This window comes from Microcebus murinus, chromosome 21 (assembly GCF_040939455.1).
Source record: "Microcebus murinus isolate Inina chromosome 21, M.murinus_Inina_mat1.0, whole genome shotgun sequence".
NCBI classification, from domain to species: domain Eukaryota; kingdom Metazoa; phylum Chordata; class Mammalia; order Primates; family Cheirogaleidae; genus Microcebus; species Microcebus murinus.
This window is the reverse complement of record NC_134124.1, coordinates 24,187,678-24,206,173: the sequence shown is the minus strand read 5'-3', so window position 1 is coordinate 24,206,173 and position 18,496 is coordinate 24,187,678. Positions and strand designations below refer to the sequence as shown.

Genomic DNA, 18,496 nt, shown 5'->3' with positions numbered 1-18,496 from the left:
CAGGCTCACAAATAAGAAGAGCTTGAGAAAAATTTTGCGCCTTTGTGTTTCGGGGCCACAGGATTCATGCCTCATCCAGAAACTTCTGCAGTCCGGATTTCTTTTCTGATTCTGTGGGCGCAGGCAGACAATGGAGTGTTAGGCGTGGGCATGCAGAGAGGAGGAGAAGGGGACCCACCCGTCTCTCTGCCTGGGTCCCATCCCTTCTCAGGGGACAGGCCCACCTAGGGCACTGGCCGGGTACCCCCAGCTGGGTTCAGGGTTCTAGGGATCAGGGCCGGGCCAGACATTGCCCGGTGTCAGTCACAGCAGGAAGCAGCGGCAGGAAGATTTCGATGCTGCTAAGTGTCAAAAGCAGGTAAGCAGGGTTTCTGAAGCAAGGGCAGGGGGCCACTTTCAGTCACAGGGCCAGCCTCATTTACCCCTGGAGGTCAGGAATGGCAAAGGCAGAGGTGAGCCCAGGGCATTGGCACAACTATTGCCCGCAGGACCGGAGGGCGGGCCGCGGCTGCGCCTTCCTCGAGAGAGCAGGCCTTGAGGTGGCGTGGAGGGAACCCGAGGGAAGAAGGAGCCTAAGACCTAGGACCGGGTCAAATCTGAGAGAGCGGGGACCTCCCCCCAGTCCCCCAAGGCTCTGCCTGCCTCCGCCGCGTTCACAAACTACTCCAAGCCGCACAGGAGAAATGACCTTTAATGTCTGACTTTGTTTCCAACCCCACCGAAGTGCCACCGTTCAGTGAAGTACAAGGAGGGGCTCGAGAGGTACGAAGTCACGAGACAGACGACGCCCGCGGCTGCCTCCGGGCGCACACTCGCTCTGCCCGCGGGCCACGCAGGCACACATGCAGACCACACGCACACGCACGGACGCACGCACGCACGGGTACCCGCGGTTAAATACATGGGGAGAGGGACTCGTTTGTATATATACACAGGGAGAGAGGCGGGGAGGTGAGTCCCGGCGGCGTCGGGTCCCCCGGCTCTCGGCATGCTCGGCCCGCTCTCCGCGCTGTACCTGGCACCCATGCCCCTGCCAGAAAAGCCGCGGCCCCTCTGCCCGCCCTCCCCCGTCCCCTGGGGCGCGCGAGTCCCGGGCGCGGACGCTGCCCTCCCCCTCCGCCCGCCCCCCACCCACGGTGATGTCCCCCACCCCTGGGAAAGGAAGCTGCGCGCAGCCGCCCTAGAACTGCCCGGGCGCCAGGGGCATGTTGCTTTTGAAGCCGGGCTGCCCGTTGGCCACGTCGGCCGCAGCGTCGCAGCCCCCGAGGCTGGAGCCCCCGTCGGCGCCGGGGCTCTCGGGCTCGGCCAGCAGCTTGAAGGTGAAGAGCGGGCCCGAGTCCAGGCGGCCGCGGCGGCCGGGGTGCTCGGGCGCGGGCAGGCTCAGGAGGGCGCCGGGCGCTTTCCACTCCGGGAAGGCGCACAGCTCGACGGGCGGCGGCGCGCCGCGGCCCAGGTAGCCCGGGCTCGGCGAGGCCGAGGGCAGGGTCCGCTGGCTGCCGCTCAGGCAGCTGCCGCTGTCATCCAGCGAGTCCTTGCGCGACTGCGAGCGCTCCAGCGAGCCGCCGCGCGTCCACGGCCGGTAGGTGTAGGCGCAGCCGCCCAGGCGGCGACGGCGACGGCGGCGGCGGCGGCCGCGGCACTGGCACCCGAGGATGCGCACGAAGGCGCGCTTGAACTCCTTGCTGGAGCAGGGGTAGATGATGGGGTTGAGGCAGCTGTTGAAGTAGCCCAGCCAGAACACCACCTTGAACACGGCGTCGGGGGGCTTCAGGGTGGAGAACAGGGAGCCTGCAGGGGAGAGGGGCGGAGGGGGGACGGGCAGAGAGACAGACAGCAGTTTGTGAGTAGTCACGCTCTCTCCCCAGTGAGCCCCCCCTCAACCTTGTCATCCGCAGCATCCCTGCTGCCAGCCGTTCCCCAGGGACCGTCACCTTTCTGCTTCCATGAATGAATCCTACAGACATTTTTTGGGCTAACCTCAACCTCAAACTTCCTCTTTGTCCGTGAACCCTTTTCTGATCTCTCCAAATAGAATCTAAGCTCCTATATCTATATATTTCTTCGAGCGGCACTTGCTATATTCAACCTGTGTGATAATAAGCATTACCCATAATTGCACACCTCTTTTGGACCAGCTACTGTGCTGGGTGTTTTACCTATAGTAGTTTATCCTTCACAAGACGCAATGACATTGATTTATTTCCATGGCTAATAGGAGATTTATTAAAGACCTAAACGTGAAAGGCAAGACTTTAAAGGTAAAATAAGACAATATAAAGGACAATTTCTTTTTGATCTAGGGGTGAAGACAAAAACAACTTAACACTTCAAAAGGATAAACCGTGAACCAAAAATGGGAGAAGATATTTGCAACGTCTAAAACAGTCAAGGGACTGACACTTAGAATATATAAGGAGCACCCACAAATCAACAAGAAAAAGTGTTCCCAGTAGAAACACAGGCAAAGAAAATGAACAGTTTGCAAAATAGAAAACCCAAGGGCTAATGAACACATTACAAGATGCTCAAAATATTAGGCAGTCAAATAAGTGAAAAATAGAAACCACAAAGAGAACAGGCGTCCTCAAACTACGTCCCGCGGGCCACATGCAGGTGTTTTTGCCCATTTGCTTTTTTACTTTAAAATAAGTGCAGTGTGCATAGGAATTTGTTCATAGTTTTTTTTTTTAAACTATAGTCCGGCCCTCCAACGGTCTGAGGGACAGTGAACTGGCCCTTGTTTAAAAAGTTTGAGGATCCCTGAGATAGAATATATTTGATGGGCTGGCAAAAATTAGGAAACTGGATAATTCCAAGTGTAGCGGATTTGGGGGACCTTCTGTGTGGCTGGGGAGGGCAGAGGCTGTTCAGACATTCTGGAGAAGGCTGTGGCACCACTTGGTCTAATTATGTATATACACACCTTGTGAGCTAGCCATTCTGCTCCAGGGCACAGATCTCAAATAATTGTCACACAGATCCATAAGGGGACATGTATGAAGGTGCCTATGGCAGTATTGTGTGTGGTGACAGGGAGTGGGAGAAAACCTGGGTGACTCCCCCTGGGAAAAGTGCATACCTGAAGATTATGCAGCAACTCAGAGGCCCAGAATGACATGTCTACATAGCAGCAATATGGAAAGACATCGTTCTTTGTAAAAAAAAAAAAAAGTAGGAAATAGAATGATATTTATGACCTAAGACCATTTAAGTAACTCAGCAAACAACTGCATGCATTTTGCAAAAAACCTTTCAAATTAAAAAAAACGTATTAAACACAGAATGTTTGCCTAGGGGTGGAGGCAGAGGGAAATGGGAACAAAAGGAAATAAATCAATAAAATGAGTGAAGCCTGGCATAGACTGATGATGAGATGTTAGGAATCAAAAAACATGATTAACTCACCCCTCTGAATTTGAGATCCAAAAACATTTTATGGCAATATTAAATTAAAAATGATTTCCATTTTAAATATAAGGCAACTGAAACTTGCAGAAGTTAAGTAACTTGCCCCAGGTCACTAGTATGTTTGTAATATAGCTGGGATTTAAACTAAATTTTATTTGAATACAAAATAGGTTGTTTTTTTTTTTTAAAAAAGGATGCTATTAATAATGCTCTTTGTGGAAAAATGAGAGAATATAAAAAAGCAAAAAGAAAAGAAAAAATATTTAAAAACACACATAATCCTGCAATGCCAAAATATCACATTTAGGTGCATATACTTTCATATTTTTTAAATGTTATATGTATTCTGTTAAATATGTATATACATATTTAAATATTTTTTAAAAATTGGGTTATACTTTTCAGAACATTTTGAATCTTTAAACCATGTCCCTAACCCTGCTGCCTGACCTGTGGCATAACGACTTTCATATTCCTGCTGTATCTCTTCTGTTAGACTGAGATTCCCAAGGGCCTGGGCTGTGGGATCATCTTTGATCCATTTGTTGAAGAGCCAGCACTCCTAGAATATCTGAACGAGAGGGAGCTTAGCAATTGCAAAGTCCAACCATTTTGCAGATGGAGACATTGAGACACAGAGAGTAGCTGAAAATCCCCCAGATGGTGACACAGATGCCACAAGAATTCCTATCTTTGATTTTGGATTGCCCTTGCGTTTCCTTTCTGTTGCACTTCACCTTGATTATGTGAGATTTGGCCTGTGGATACAGGGAGCCCAACTCCTATTTATCTGCTCAGTAACCCACTGGTGACAGCTGGGAGGAGACAGCTGGGCTCCTGGTACAGGACGAAGCCAGCCAGGAGTTTAAACTTAGAGAGTTGTCGATGCCTGCATGTAAGTGCTAACTGTAATATTGACCTCTTTTCTCAACTTAGGGGAAAAGCTGAGGGCTACGTTCTAGATTTGCTCTAAGTGAGTCAGGTGAGGGCGCCATCTCCTGGTCTGATTTGTGACAAGGGCCACAACATTAGGTTAATAAAATGCAGCTGAAATGCCACTGTGATGTGTGAACACCTAGCATCTCATGATGTGGGTGAGTTATCTCTGTCCACGGGAATATTTTACGTTATTTATTTATTTTGAGATAGAGTCTCGATCTGTTGCCTGGGTAGAGTGCCGTGGCATCATCACAGCTCATAGCAACCTCCAACTCCTGGGTTCAAGCAGTCCTCCTGCCACAGCCTCCCAAGTAGCTGGGAGGCACACACCACCATGCCCAGCTAATTTTTTCTATTTTTAGTAGAGACAGGGTCTTGCTCTTGCTCAGGCTGGTCTTGAACTCCTGACCTCAAGCGATCCTCGCGCCTCTCCCAAGAGTGCTAGGATTACAGGCGTGAGCCACCACTCCCAGCCATACAACCAGATCTTATTTTGTTATTTTATTGTTTGCTTGTTAATATTAAGCCATCCTGGGGCTGGCTGAGTCCTCGTTCACCACCAAGACTGTAAATTCCTTCTGGGCAGGAACCCTCTCTTCATTTCTTTTCTTTTTCCCTTCCAGATTTGTATATTTTTATTGCAAAAGTGATGCATGCCAAATTTAAATAATTACATATTACAAAAAAATCTATTAAGTATAGAGTGAAAATTCTTTCTCCATTCCAGAAGAAGGGACCAGAGTTAACAATTTTGTTTTTAATCCTTCTAGCTTTTTTTTCCATGGGTTCATACTACACAGACCTTTCCCCAAATTACTTTCTTTGCTTAGAATATGTATATTTCCTCATGTCAGGGTCTATGATGCTATTTCACTTCTCTCCCCTCCCCTCAAGAGCTGCATTGCAGCCTCCTGTCTGGATATACAGTAGTTTATTTAACACTTCTCTAATGATAGTCGAGTAGGCGATTTCCAATGTTTGGCTATTCTGGACTGCAGTGATGAAAAGCCTCACACATTTCACATTTTGCACATTTGAGTGTTTGTGTAGAACAAATTCCCACATGGAGAATCACTGGGCCATTTCCACGTTTCAGCACTGATAGCAGAATTACCTTCTGAACTGGTTGCACCAATACCCTCCCATCGACTGTGCAGGAGTGTGACATTTTCCCAATGATCGTGTCCTTTCATTGCTTTTAATTTTGTCCTCAGGAAGACCCCAGCATGGCACGCCCACCCTGAACAAGCCCTCAGGGACTTCTCCCAGGAAGCCCTTCTCCTCCTTTTTTTTGTTGGAATGGGACTCTCAGGAGTAGAATCTTGGCTGTCTCACCTGCAGCCTTGTGACCTTGGGTAAATTGCACGCTGTCCCTAAGCCTCAGGTCCACATTTAGTAAAATGGGGCTCATAGCAGTATCGACCTCTCTGGGTTGTTATGAGGATGAAGCAAGATAACCCATGTGAAGTCCTCATGAGCACTCTGCGTACCAGGTGCCTGCCACCCAATCAACTCTGCATTAACCATAATTAACCAAATAATAATTATTATATTATTTCTGTAAATGACTGATTGGGCTGGAAATCTAATTTTAGGAAAGAGATTTGGGATCTATGTTTGCTAACTCCATGTACCATTTTGGATAAATTGCTTCCCCATTCCACCCCAGTTTTCCTTCTTTATTTTATTTTGTTTTTTTGATACAGAGTCTCGCTTTGTTGCCCAGGCTAGAGTGAGTGCTGTGGCATCAGCCTAGCTCACAGCAACCTCAATCTCATGGGCTCAAGCAATCCTCCTGCCTCAGGTAGCTGGCACTACAGGCACGCGCCACCATGCTCGGCTAATTTTTTTTCCTAAATATATATTAGTTTTAATTTCTTTCTATTTATAGTAGAGACGGGGTCTCACTCAGGCTGGTTTCAAACTCCTGACTTCGAGCAATCCGCCCACCTCGGCCTCCCAGAGTGCTAGGATTACAGGCGTGAGCCACAGCGCCCGGCCAGTTTTCCTTCTTTAATTGAGTGGATTGAGTTTGGTCTAAAATTCAGTCTCCATGAAGCTAGAGACGAAAGCCCTGCCCGTCCCTGCTGTGCTAGACTCTCACCACAGAGGGGCAGTGTGTGCCAGGGACTGGACCTCCAGGCTGCCACAGATTCCATGAATATTTTGGCCTCTTCCCACCTCCCTCTTCCCGCAGCAGCACAGTAGCTACTGGGATTAGGGGCCCTGTTTGCTGCGCCTGCCCGGGTGAGAGCCAAGAAGCTGCAGTTAATTGACAAGGTGCTGAGCCCGTTAGGCATGTGAGAGGATGGGTGACAGAGATCTTTTTCTCTGGGTACCCAGAGAGACCTTTCCCTGGAGGAGGGTAGGAGAGGACTGAGGAAGCTGCCAGGAGAGGGGAGCAAATATAAAGAAGTGTAGGCTTCTGGAAGACTCCAGGCTTTGTGCTGGAAGTCAAGGCTGTGCTGGGCTCTTTGACAGTGCCACTAACTCACTGTGCATGTCCCTGAGCCTGGCTCCACTTCTCTTGCTCTTGAAATGATCCCAGTGCTCCTTGCCCTGGCTCTCAAAATTATGGCTTGCCAGGACTGAGAGACCTCATTCCTTAATGGAGGCTCGCCAGGGGCCAGGGTGAGTGTCTCGCTCAAGGTCCCTCAGGTGGCGAATGGCAGAGTGGCTGCCAGGACCTGTTCAACTTGCCATTCATTTGCTTCAACAAACATTTATGGAGGCAGAGAAGTTCAGTGGTTAAGGACCTGCTCTGGTGTCATGGGCAGGTTGATCTGGGTTCAAATCCTAGCCCTGGAATTCTCAGTTGTGTGACTTTGGAGGAACTCTTTGATTTTGGAAAGGCTCAGTTTCCTGAAAAATGGGGAGGGAGATAGTTCTTTTTTTGCATGGATGAGATGAGTTTAGGCTTGGTAAGTGCCTGGCATATCAAAAGCTCTCAATAAATGCAGCTATGAAGATTGCTTTGAATCCTGCTATTTCTACTACCAGTGCTGCTGCCACCACCAGCAGCCACTTTCGCTCTGTAGAAGTGGTCTTCTACAGAGATGAGGACAGTGGCAAAGAGAATGATGTCTACTGCACTGTCCAGGCCTCGGGACTCTTACCCTACTGCTCTTTCCAAGACAAGCCCAAGGATGGACTCCACGTGGTTTCCGAACCTGCTAGGATTGTGTGCAACATTTGTGCATTTTTCCAGGGGGAGGGTCCATAGCTGTCATCATGGTCTTGAAGGGACCAGTAACCCTCAAAGGGTTAAGATGCTGACCCATCTCAAGTCTAGGGCTTGCCAGGCATCTGGACCACTTAACTTAAACGCTTTTCTATGAGTCGATTCACTTTTGGTATCTCAACTCTGTTCTTTTTTTTTTTTTTTTGAGACAGTGTCTCACTTTGTTGCCCAGGCTAGAGTGAGTGTCATGGAGTCAGCCTAGCTCACAGCAACCTCAAACTCCTGGGCTCAAGCGATCCTGCTGCCTCAGCCTCCCAAGTAGCTGGGACTACAGGCATGTGCCACCATGTCCAGCTAATTTTTTTCTATATATATTAGTTGGCCAATTAATTTCTTTCAATTTATAGTAGAAATGGGGTCTCACTCTTGCTCAGGCTGGTTTTGAATTCCCGACCTCGAGCAATCCGCCCACCTCAGCCTCCCTGAGTGCTAGGATTACAGGTGTGAGCCACTGCGTCCGGCCCCAACTCTATTCCTTTGAAGGAAGCTTTCTGTCACGACTTTAAAACCTGCATCATTTGTTATAAATAAAATGTCATGCTAGAGAAAAAGAAGATGAAAACAAAATAGTATTTGTACCTTCTGGATCTCTCCAGACTGTGGTGGGCCTGAGGCCCGCTCTCTTCCTCAAAAAGGAAAATTACCAGGGGTTGAAAAGTGTTGAGACATTTTGGCCCTAAACTGAGTGGCATCTCTTTTCGAGGAACCTAAAAGATTGAAAGAAACGTGAATAGGGAACCACTTGATCAGTGGAGAGCCCAGGCCCTGGCACATAGTAGGTGCTAAATAAATATTTTTCTCATTGACTGACTGAATATGTGACTCAGAGTTTCTTGTGCTGTCTCTAGCTGTCACCAACCACCACATCTATAGTGAATTCGACCTGCAGTGCAGGTGTGGCCCTGAGAAACCGCACGTTGGACACTCTGCAGCTCTACTCTGGTATCTCCTGGCAGCCTCTTGTTTAGGCTCATTAAGCAGATCAAATGAGACAAGACTTCTGAAAGGGCTTAGAGGGGTTAGAAGCTCACCACCTTGGGGAGGCATTTCTATTATTTTTACCCCTTTCCCCCCCCACCCCCCGGGGGGGGGGCTGAGGGAATAGAAGGTGAAGCTTGGGGGAGGAGGGGTAAGTCCAGGAACAGATGTTGCTGTAAACCCACCCACGTCACTTGGGCTTTGAGTGCCCAAGGGCGATTTAGAGAGATTGAGAAGTGCAAGGATCAAAGGCTAATGCCGAGCAGAATCTGTACAGGGAGAAGTATTTCTTGGCTGGACGTGGTCCCAGCGGGTCATCCTTAAGGTGCCACTGAAATCTGAACAGTAAACAGCGAGCACTGAAGGTCTCAGCCCTCTGTGAACCTCCACTCTTCAAAACAAGCTCTTACCCTGTTCCAGGCACTGGGCTAAGTGCTTAACCGCTGGTGTGCCAGTTACTTCTTCAGCAGTCCCTGTTTCCAGGGCAGCCCCTTTCGACTGTGCCGTGCACGGCTCTAGGGGGTCAACACTCATACTGTCGCCTACAACACTCCTTGGTGACTGTACGGCCGACTTGCATGTCCGGGGCTGGGGGCTGTGATTATTACACGCAGGGCAACAGAGACTCGGATTTGATAGGTAAGCTGCCAGAGGGCACAGAGCTAGTAGGTGATAGAAGATTAGAATTTGAATCCAGGCAGCCTCTACCAGAGGCTCTTAGTCGCCAACAAAACAGCTCACAGGGAGACAGAACATACATGCTGGTGTGTGCGAACGGCTGGAAGGACACACACTGGGACATCCACAGTGCTTATCCTTGAGTGGGGGAATTTTTTTTTTTTTTTTGAGACAGAGTCTCACTTTGTTGCCCAGGCTAGAGTGAGTGTCATGGAGTCAGCCTAGCTCACAGCAACCTCAAACTCCTGGGCTCGAGTGATCCTCCTGCCTCAGCCTCCCGAGTAGCTGGGACTACAGGCATGCGCCACCATGCCCGGCTAATTTTTTCTATATATTTTTAGTTGGCCAATTAATTTCTTTCTATTTATAGTAGAGACGGGGTCTCGCTCTTGCTCAGGCTGGTTTCGAACTCCTGACCTCGAGCAATCAATCCTCCCGCCTCGGCCTCCCAGAGTGCTAGGATTACAGGCGTGAGCCACTGTGCCCAGCCTTGAGTGGGGGAATTATGGGTGAATTTTCCTTCTCTGGGTTTTTCGGTGTTTTCCAAAATGTTCCCCATAAACATGAATTACTTCTGGAACTGGGAGAAAGTCCAGTGACTTTTATTTACAAGCTAAAAAACAAACAAGCCGAAAGATGCGGTGCTTATCAGATCCTTGTCATGTGCCAGCTGGTGTTCTTGGGTCCCATTTTATTTAATCCCAACTGTAGCTCCCAGAGCAGGGTGGGCTTATCCCTGTTTTACAGGTGAAGCAACGGGGACTCGTGGAGAACAACCCCAGACCAAGGGCCCCTCAGGGAAGAGACAGAAAGAGAGGTTTGAAACAGGTTTTGAAACTTGTTTTTTTTTTTTAATTCTTTAAAATTTTTAAGTTTTCAAAATATTTTCTCTTTTCTTTTTTTTTTTTTTTTTTGAGACAGAGTCTTACTTTGTTGCCCAGGCTCAGGCTAGAGTGAGTGCCGTGGCGTCAGCCTAGCTCACAGCAACCTCAAACCCCTGGGCTCAAGCAATCCTACTGCCTCAGCCTCCTGAGTAGCTGGGACTGCAGGCATGTGCCACCATGCCCGGCTAATTTTTTCTATATATATTAGTTGGCCAATTAATTTCTTTCTATTTATAGTAGAGATGGGGTCTCGCTCTTGCTCAGGCTGGTTTCGAACTCCTGACCTCGAGCAATCCGCCCACCTCGGCCTCCCAGAGTGCTAGGATTACAGGCGTGAGCCACCACGTCCGGCCTAGAATCTGCTTTTTAACAAGATCCCAAGGTAAGAAGTATTGCCTTCGTTTGCATTACAATTTTATTTTTAAAAATTATTTCCCTGCATATCTTGGGCTTCAGGAGTGAGCAAGGGCTGGGCTGACAGCCACCTCACCATGGGATTGACTCCTGTGCTCCCATGTGCTCCCAATCCTCCAGTGACTCCTGCAGTTTATAGGATAAAGTTCAAACTGCTTAGGGTGGAATTTCAGACCCGCTCAACTTGGCTGCAGTGGACTGATCCTTTGCAACACTCATTGACTTATCTGGACGCTTTTCCTTTATTTAGGCTGTCTACTGGTCTAAGATGCCCCTTCCTCTCCTTTCTTCCCTTCCATCCTTTCCAGGCTGGCTCAAATTCCTTCTTCTCCTAACCAGCTTCCTCTGAAATGTGAAGGCAGGAGGGAGGAGTGAGCAGGCCAAGAAGACCAGCTAAAATCCAGGTGGCTTGCACTCCTTACCTAATTTCTTCTTCACAATAGGCAAGAGAGACAGGTGGGTTCTGTAATTCTCAATTTACAAATGTGGAAATCAGGGCTACGAGTGTGCAGAATTCATGGCTATCAAGTGGTAGAGTTAGGATTCAAACCCAAATCTGCTCAGCTCCAGAGCAATTTTATCTAGCTACTAAAAGGCAAGTATCTAGAAGCCAAGAATTTTGTGTCACTCTGCCCCAGTGATTCTGAGCCTGACAATACTCGTTAAGCAGATAGTTTAGCACCATGTAATTTCAGGGACTCACAGGCCTGCTGAATCCTATCCATGGACATCTGGGAGGTACATAGTCCCCTGATTAAGAGTCTCTGCTATTCTCTCCACAGATTTGTATTATAACAGCTGTTGAACTTATTTAAGGGTCTGTTTTCCTTGCTCACAAACTTCTTGAGGCCAGGGTCAATCTTACTTATCTCTGTTCCTCTAGCACCCAAGACAGAACTTGGCTTATAGTGAATGTGTAAAAATATTTGTTGAGCACATAACCTTTTCAGGTGCCTAGCTCAGTGTCAAGTTCATAGTAGGTGCTGATTAAATGGTTGTTTGATTTCCCACTTGAACTTGGATTCCTTCTTCTTCTTCTTCTTCATCTATCTAGATAACCCTGTGCTGACACCCAGCTTAGTTCCCATCTTCTTCTTAGTTCACCCATCTTCTCCCTGAAACATTCCCTGGTTGCTCCAGACCTCTTCTTTTTTATTTCCCATCAAACAGTGTCCATAGAACGTGGGTTAATATAGAACGCCGTGGTTAGGGGATGTGCCTCTTGTCACTTTAGGCCTTGTTTCAACTCCTTAAAGATGGGGTTTGTGTCTTACACTTCTAGCACAGGACTGCTAGCACAGGGCTGGGTGTGCAGTCAGTGCCCATCGATTGCCAATTGATTAATTGATCAACCTGTTCTGACTTCCAGTAAGAGAGCAACCTCCTGGCTTAGACCCAGAGTAGGGAGCAGATGGGACAGAATGGTTTCTGCAGCACTTATGAGTTTGTCTTCTATGTGAAACTGGGTTTGTTCCATGCTTTGACCTCACTGAAAATGGCAATTTCCCTGCAGAACACTTTTAGAAACTGAGATTTGTGGGACTTGATGTAAAGAAGCTGTGAAACTTTATAAAGGGTCATAAGAAGAACACATCTATAAATGGAGAGACATAGCTTGCTTTTGTACAGGAAGTCTCTATCCAAGATAATTTCAGTTCTCCCCAAATTGATCTGAAAATTCAAAACAATCTCATTAAAATTCTAACAAGTTTTTTTCTTTGTTTTTTTTTGTTTTTGCCTTTTGTATGTGCATGTGCATGAGAGAGAGAGAAAGAGTGAGAGTGTGCTAAATGATCCAAAACCAAATATATGGAAGAACATGGAATTTGAAAGAATAACTATGAGAAAAATTCCAGGTCAATTGAAAATAAATAGGAATGGTAGGGGTGTGGTTTGGGGAAATGGGTAAATCACCTCTATACATAATAAAGCTATCATAAAATCATAGTAATTAAAAAATAGTAGGGCAGGAAGTGCAGGAAAAGGCAGAACAATCAATGAGATTATGTAGTTTAGAAAGAGAACCAAATATCCACAGGAACTTTTATACTATTTCAATGCTTTTGGGGAAAAAATAGATTATTCTATAAATGGTACTGGGACAACAGGATAGCTATTTAGAGACAAATAAGGCTGGATCCCTACTTTATTTCTTATACTGAAATAAACCCAGACAGATCCAAGATTTTAAATATAAAAAGTTATTAAAATATTAGAAGAGGATATACGTAAATATTTTTATAATTATGAAATAGGAAAGACCTTCTTAAGCATGACTGAATTTCAGGATCTGTGAAGAAATGTATCTAGACATTTCTATAAGACTGTACACTTCAAAAACAAAGTTAAAAGGAGAATTGAGAGAAATATTTGTAATTCAAATGACAGTAAAAGGAACACTATTTCTAATACACAAAAATCTCTTTCAAATCAATAAGGGAAAAACGACTCAATTGAAAAATAAACAAATCATATGAATGAGCAAATAAACAAGAATAACTATAATAGATACCCAATGAATTAGTGAAAAAATATGAAATTACTTTATAAAGTAAATGATACAAATTTAAAAGCAGCAAAATATTTTAGGTCTATTAATTTGGAAGATATTTTTTAAAATGCTTATGCTTAATTTGGTGAGGGTGTGGGAAAACGCACATTGTCATACATTCTGGGTGGGGTATCAATTTTGGGCAGAAAATTAGCATTATCTAATAAGATTAACGCGTATGGGTTTTGATCTAAGTACTTGACATTCAGGAATTTATCCTATGGAAGTATTCTTGAAAGAGAGCAAAGATGAAAGTATAAGGAACTGAAATAATGTTCCCAAATAGGAAATAACCTAAATTTCCAACAATAAGGGATCGTCAAATAAACCATGTAGCATTCACACAAAGAAAACCTGTACATCTATTGAAATGGTAAGCTAAGCTGGCAATGAGGCAAATTTTAAGAGAGAATGCTGAGTGTGATCTGGTTTCTATAAAAAACTGTGTATGTGTGTATCAGTATGTTTACAGCAAAAACATCTGGATGGATATATACAAAACTGTTCATAGCAGTTATCTCTGGAACATATGTTTATGTAAAGATTTTCACTTTGTATTTGTAATTATTTTTGCAATGAACAAATATTGCTTTTGTAATGAGAGAGAGAGAGAGAGAGAGAGAGAGAGAGAGAGAGAAGAGAGTGATATTGAGAGAGAGACAAAGGTTGAAAATATAGGGGGAGCTCGGTGTGGTGGCTCACGCCTGTAATCCTAGCACTCTGGGAGGCCGAGTCGGGCGGATTGCTCCAGGTCAGGAGTTCGAAACCAGCCTGAGCAAGAGCGAGACCCCATCTGTACTATAAATAGAAACAAATTAATTGGCCAACTAATATATATAGAAAAAATAAGCTGGCCATGGTGGCAAATGCCTGTAGTCCCAGCTACTCAGGAGGCTGAGGCAGAAGGATTGCTTGAGCCCAGGAGTTTGAGGTTGCTGTGAGCTAGGCTGACGCCACTGCACTCAGTCTAGTCTGGGCAACAAAGTAAGACTCTGTCTCAAAAAAAAAAAAAAAAAAAAAGAAAGAAAGAAAATATAGGGGGAGATGTCCTGAACATGAGTTTAACTAAAATATATATATATATATGTATATAGCCAGCCACGAGATATTAGCTGGCAGACAATCAGGCTGGGTTGTGGCCTTTTTGGGCCCCAGTTTTTCCATGCACAAATATGAGGGTTGCATTAGCTACCAGGGCCTCCTCTTTCTCTGACTCTAAGCCTTGTGTTCACTCTTTAGAGAACAAATGGAAATTTGGGGAGAAGGTACAAATATACCTCCGGCCGGAGCTGCTTTGAGCCTGCGACAAACAGGCCCCGAGACACTAGATCCTTTCTTCCAAGGGAGTCGATGAACCTGCCCACCGGCAGACAGGCCTGGGTGTCTGGGATGAAAGGCTCCATGAGAGAACAGGGACAGTTCCTGGCCCTGGAGAATGGGATGGTAAAACACCCAGATTGGGCCACTCAAGCCATCAGACTCCGTGTGGTCCCTTTCATCCCCTCTCTCAGTGGCGGCTTGCTACTGGGTTCCCTGCCCTCTTTTCTCTGACTCATCCCTTTGTTCTGTTCTTTGGCTGGTGGGAATCAAAACTTTTCCTATGTTCAGAGGGGTATGCCAGGGCTCTGCGTCACCTCTCCACTTGTCTGGTCCAGTCTGGGACACATTCCTCCCTGACCGGCCACGCCTGGGACTCATGCCTTCCTTGTCGCCTGTAGCCCTCAGGGTTTCTCAGCCCTGAGTGTATGATGATGGTGTGTGTCTCTAGGGCGTCTTTCTTCTCGCCAGCACCCTCCCTTGCCTTTCTGTATCCCGAGAGCCAAACACGTTGCCTGGCGCCGTGAGTATTGTATAACGAAATGATTGGCTTTTGCTGCCCAATGTGTGCCCCTCTCGGATCCCAGCAAGGTGTGGCTTTGTCTTCCTTCTCTGTCCAGGTCTACAAGACGTGTCCTAACACGAGCCTGAAATTCCTGCCCTATCCCACAGCTCGAGAGAAACCTTTCCAGGTGGAAGGTCCTGGAGCGTGGTCCTTGAGCATGGTTTATTTCCAGGTGGAAGGTCCTGGAGCATGATTTATTGCTCAACTAGGAGATTGGTAGGACACCAAGGTGGGTGGGCTTGCTGTAGCCACGCAAGAGTGCTTTCCGAGAAATTCAATGAAGAAAGGTCTGAGTGTGTTCAGCATTCTTGCCTGTGCTGTTTATATATGTGTAGCTCAGACACCAGCTGGGGGCCTTTCCACCCCTTGAAAGCTAGGTGAGATTATCTCCTGTATCTTTTTGTTGTAACCCTGGAAGTTCAAAGCCCTCCCTTAGAGTCTCTGGATTCCTGGAGTAGGACAGGGGGACTCACTCCAATCTGGCCTCTCTTGCCTCTTGGGCTCCATTTCCCTTGACAGCTTCCTTTTCTTATGCCATATTGAGGCAATGATTCCACAAGAGAAAAATCACCCACACGAAGTGCAATGGACTGAGTGTTTAAAGCTGTAACCTGCAATGTGATCGTATTAGGAGGTGGGGCCTTTAGGAGGTAATCAGGTCATAAGGGTGGAGTCCTCATGAATGGGATTAGTGCCCTTATAGAAGGGACCCCAGAGAGCTCTCTTGCCTTCTTTCCTCCATGTGGGGCTACAACAGGAAGGTGGCCGTCTGCAGCCTGGAAGAGAGCCCTCACTAGAACCCAACCATACTGATACCTTGATCTCAGACTTTCAGCCTCCAGAACTGTGAGGAACAAATCTGTTTTTTTGTTTGTTTGTTTGTTTGTTTTTTTGAGATAGAGTCTCACTCTGTTGCCCGGGCTAGACTGAGTGCCATGGCATCAGCCTAGCTCACAGCAACCTCAAACTCTTGGGCTCAAGTGATCCTCCTGCCTCAGCCTCCCGAGTAGCTGGGGCTATAGGCATGTGCCACCATGCCTGGCTAATTTTTTCTATATGTTTTTAGTTGGCCAATTAATTTCTTGCTTTTTTTAGTAGAGACGGGGTCTTGCTCTTGCTCAGGCTGGTTTCGAACTCCTGACCTTGAGTAATCCGCCCGCCTCGGCCTCTCAGAGTGCTAGGATTACAGGCGTGAGCCACTGCGGCTGGCCTAAATTTGTTGTTTATAAGCCACCCATTCTAGGGCACCTTGTTTTAGCAGGCTGAAAGACTCAGACACCAAGCATTTAGAACTACTCAATGCTGAGCTCTCTGATGCTCTCCTTGCCCCTCTCATTTCTGTTCTTCTCCTCCTCCCTCCCAGATTGCCCCAGGAGTTCCAAATTCTTATGTCTCTTTTAAGGCGAGCATTTCCATCCTTTCTTGCAGTAGCTTTGGGGTCAGCCTTGTTGAGGGCAGCAGGGAGGGGAGAGGTGGGGTGGTGATGGTGGGAGATGGGTTTCATCTTCTGCCTCTACCTCTAAGCAAGCTATTTCTCCAAAGACAGTTGCAAGCTATTTCTCCAAAGACAGTTCCTTTCCTCAAAGAAAATATAGATTTTTCAGAAAAAACAGTTCTCTCTACCTTTTTTCATGTGAATAAATGCTCCATTCTCCATTTGACATAGATTTTTGGATTATCATTCTTAGGGACTCCAAGCTTTGGTCCCCTTTACTGAGAAAGTCTTTTTTTTTTTGAAACAGAGTCTCACTGTGTTGCCCAGGCTAGAGTGCTGTGGCATCAGCCTAGCTCACTGCAACCTCAAACTCCTGGGTTCAAGCGATCCTCCTGCCTCAGCCTCCTGAGTAGCTGGGATTACAGGCATGTGCCACCATGCCCGGCTAATTTTTTCTACATATTGTTAGTTGGCCAATTTATTTATTTCTATTTTTAATAGAGACTGGGTCTCACTCTTGCTCAGGGTGGTTTTGAACTCCTAACTTTAAGTGATCCTCCTGCCTCGGCCTGCCAGAGTGCTGGGATGAGAGAGTCTTTTTTTTTTTGAGACAGAGTCTCGCTTTGTTGCCCAGGCTAGAGTGAGTGCCACAGCGTCAGACTAGCTTACAGCAGCCTCAATTTCCTGGGCTCAAGCAATCCTTCTGCCTCAGCCTCCTGAGTAGCTGGGACTACAAGCATGCACCACCATGCCCAGCTGATTTTTTTCTATATATATAAGTTGGCCAATTAACTTCTTTCTATTTTTAGTAGAGACAGGGTCTTGCTCTTGCTCAGGCTGGTTTCGAACTCCTGACCTTGAGCAATCCGCCAGCCTCGGCCTCCCAGAGTGCTAGGATTACAGGCGTGAGCTACCCCACCTGGCCATGAGAAAGTTTATTGAATAGTTCTTAGATGCTTGCAGCTGGGCTGAGCATATAGTCAAGGAGATTAACATTGACTAGGGAAACAGAGATTTTGCTGATTATTCAGTTCTCCCAAGTCTATGAGGTGGTTATATTTATTAAGCCCATTTGTAGATGGAAAAAAAAAAAAGACAGCTCAGAGTGATTAAGAAACATACTCAAGATTACATAGCAATGGAGATAGAATTCCAGGCCTAACCCAGAACTACTGGTCTTTCCACTATCCCAGTGCTGATTCCCCAAGCCTGGAGACTTGTCACTCCCCTGGAACATTCGCTGTGGAGGTGTCTAGAGGAAATCCAGGAGGTGCTGGATAACATGTAGGGTTGGAGAGACATGTGGGAGGGATCTTGCAGGAAGGAGGTGTCATTTGATATTGCTACTTTCAAAGAATGTTCCTGCAAAAATGATTCCATCTTTGCATGTTTTGAAAAGACAGAAGCTGGAAGGGCAGGGACTAGCACCCCGTTTGTGGGTGGGGGTGTAACCGCAGCCGGGAAAGTGTGTTTCAGAAAGCCCGTAACTTAAGAAGGTTATTGAGCTCTGGAGGGAGGAGGCCTGACTTCTTACACAGTGTCTTGGAGAATGTGTGTTGACTCACGTAATAGAAATAGACTCAATCTTTATGAGTTTTCCAAAGAAAATACAGAAGATGATGGTGATCGGACTTTAATAACGAAAACAGCAACAGCAAAAGCAGTTACCATCTATCCAGAGCTCATGGGGGCAAGTCCTGTAACTAACCCCTAAGATGCATGACTCCTTCAGTGCCCCAAAGAATTCTAAGAGGGAGGTACAGATAACTATCCCAATTTTACAGATGCTGAAATGGAAGCTTAGAAAAGAATCAGTTTCTTCAGAGTTACAGAACTAGATCGTTACAAGCCACGAGTTCCTGCTTCCCATCTACTACTGTTTGGATCTTGTGAGGCAGGACACCAAGAAACCAGGAAACCAAGGACAGTAGTTCTCCCTAATTTATAGTTTTGCTTTCCACTGTTGTAGTTACCTGGTGGTCAACTGCAGTCCGAAAATATTACATGCAATAAGATATTTTTTTTTCACATGATAAAATATCTTGAAACAATAAGATATTTTGAGAGAGACGGAGATCACATTCAT

General features: G+C 46.4%; 1 protein-coding gene across 1 annotated transcript in view; it reads right to left on the bottom strand.

Annotated features, from left to right (window-relative positions):
* Positions 1-673: 673 nt before the first annotated feature.
* Positions 674-18,496, bottom strand: part of ADRA1B (adrenoceptor alpha 1B) — a 54,930-nt gene continuing 37,107 nt past the window's right edge. Inside the window, exon 2 of the mRNA XM_012786357.2 lies at positions 674-1,788. Within this exon, the coding sequence (XP_012641811.1) occupies positions 1,181-1,788 (608 nt within the window). The 3' untranslated portion in view covers positions 674-1,180. The remainder of the gene's footprint in view (positions 1,789-18,496) is intronic.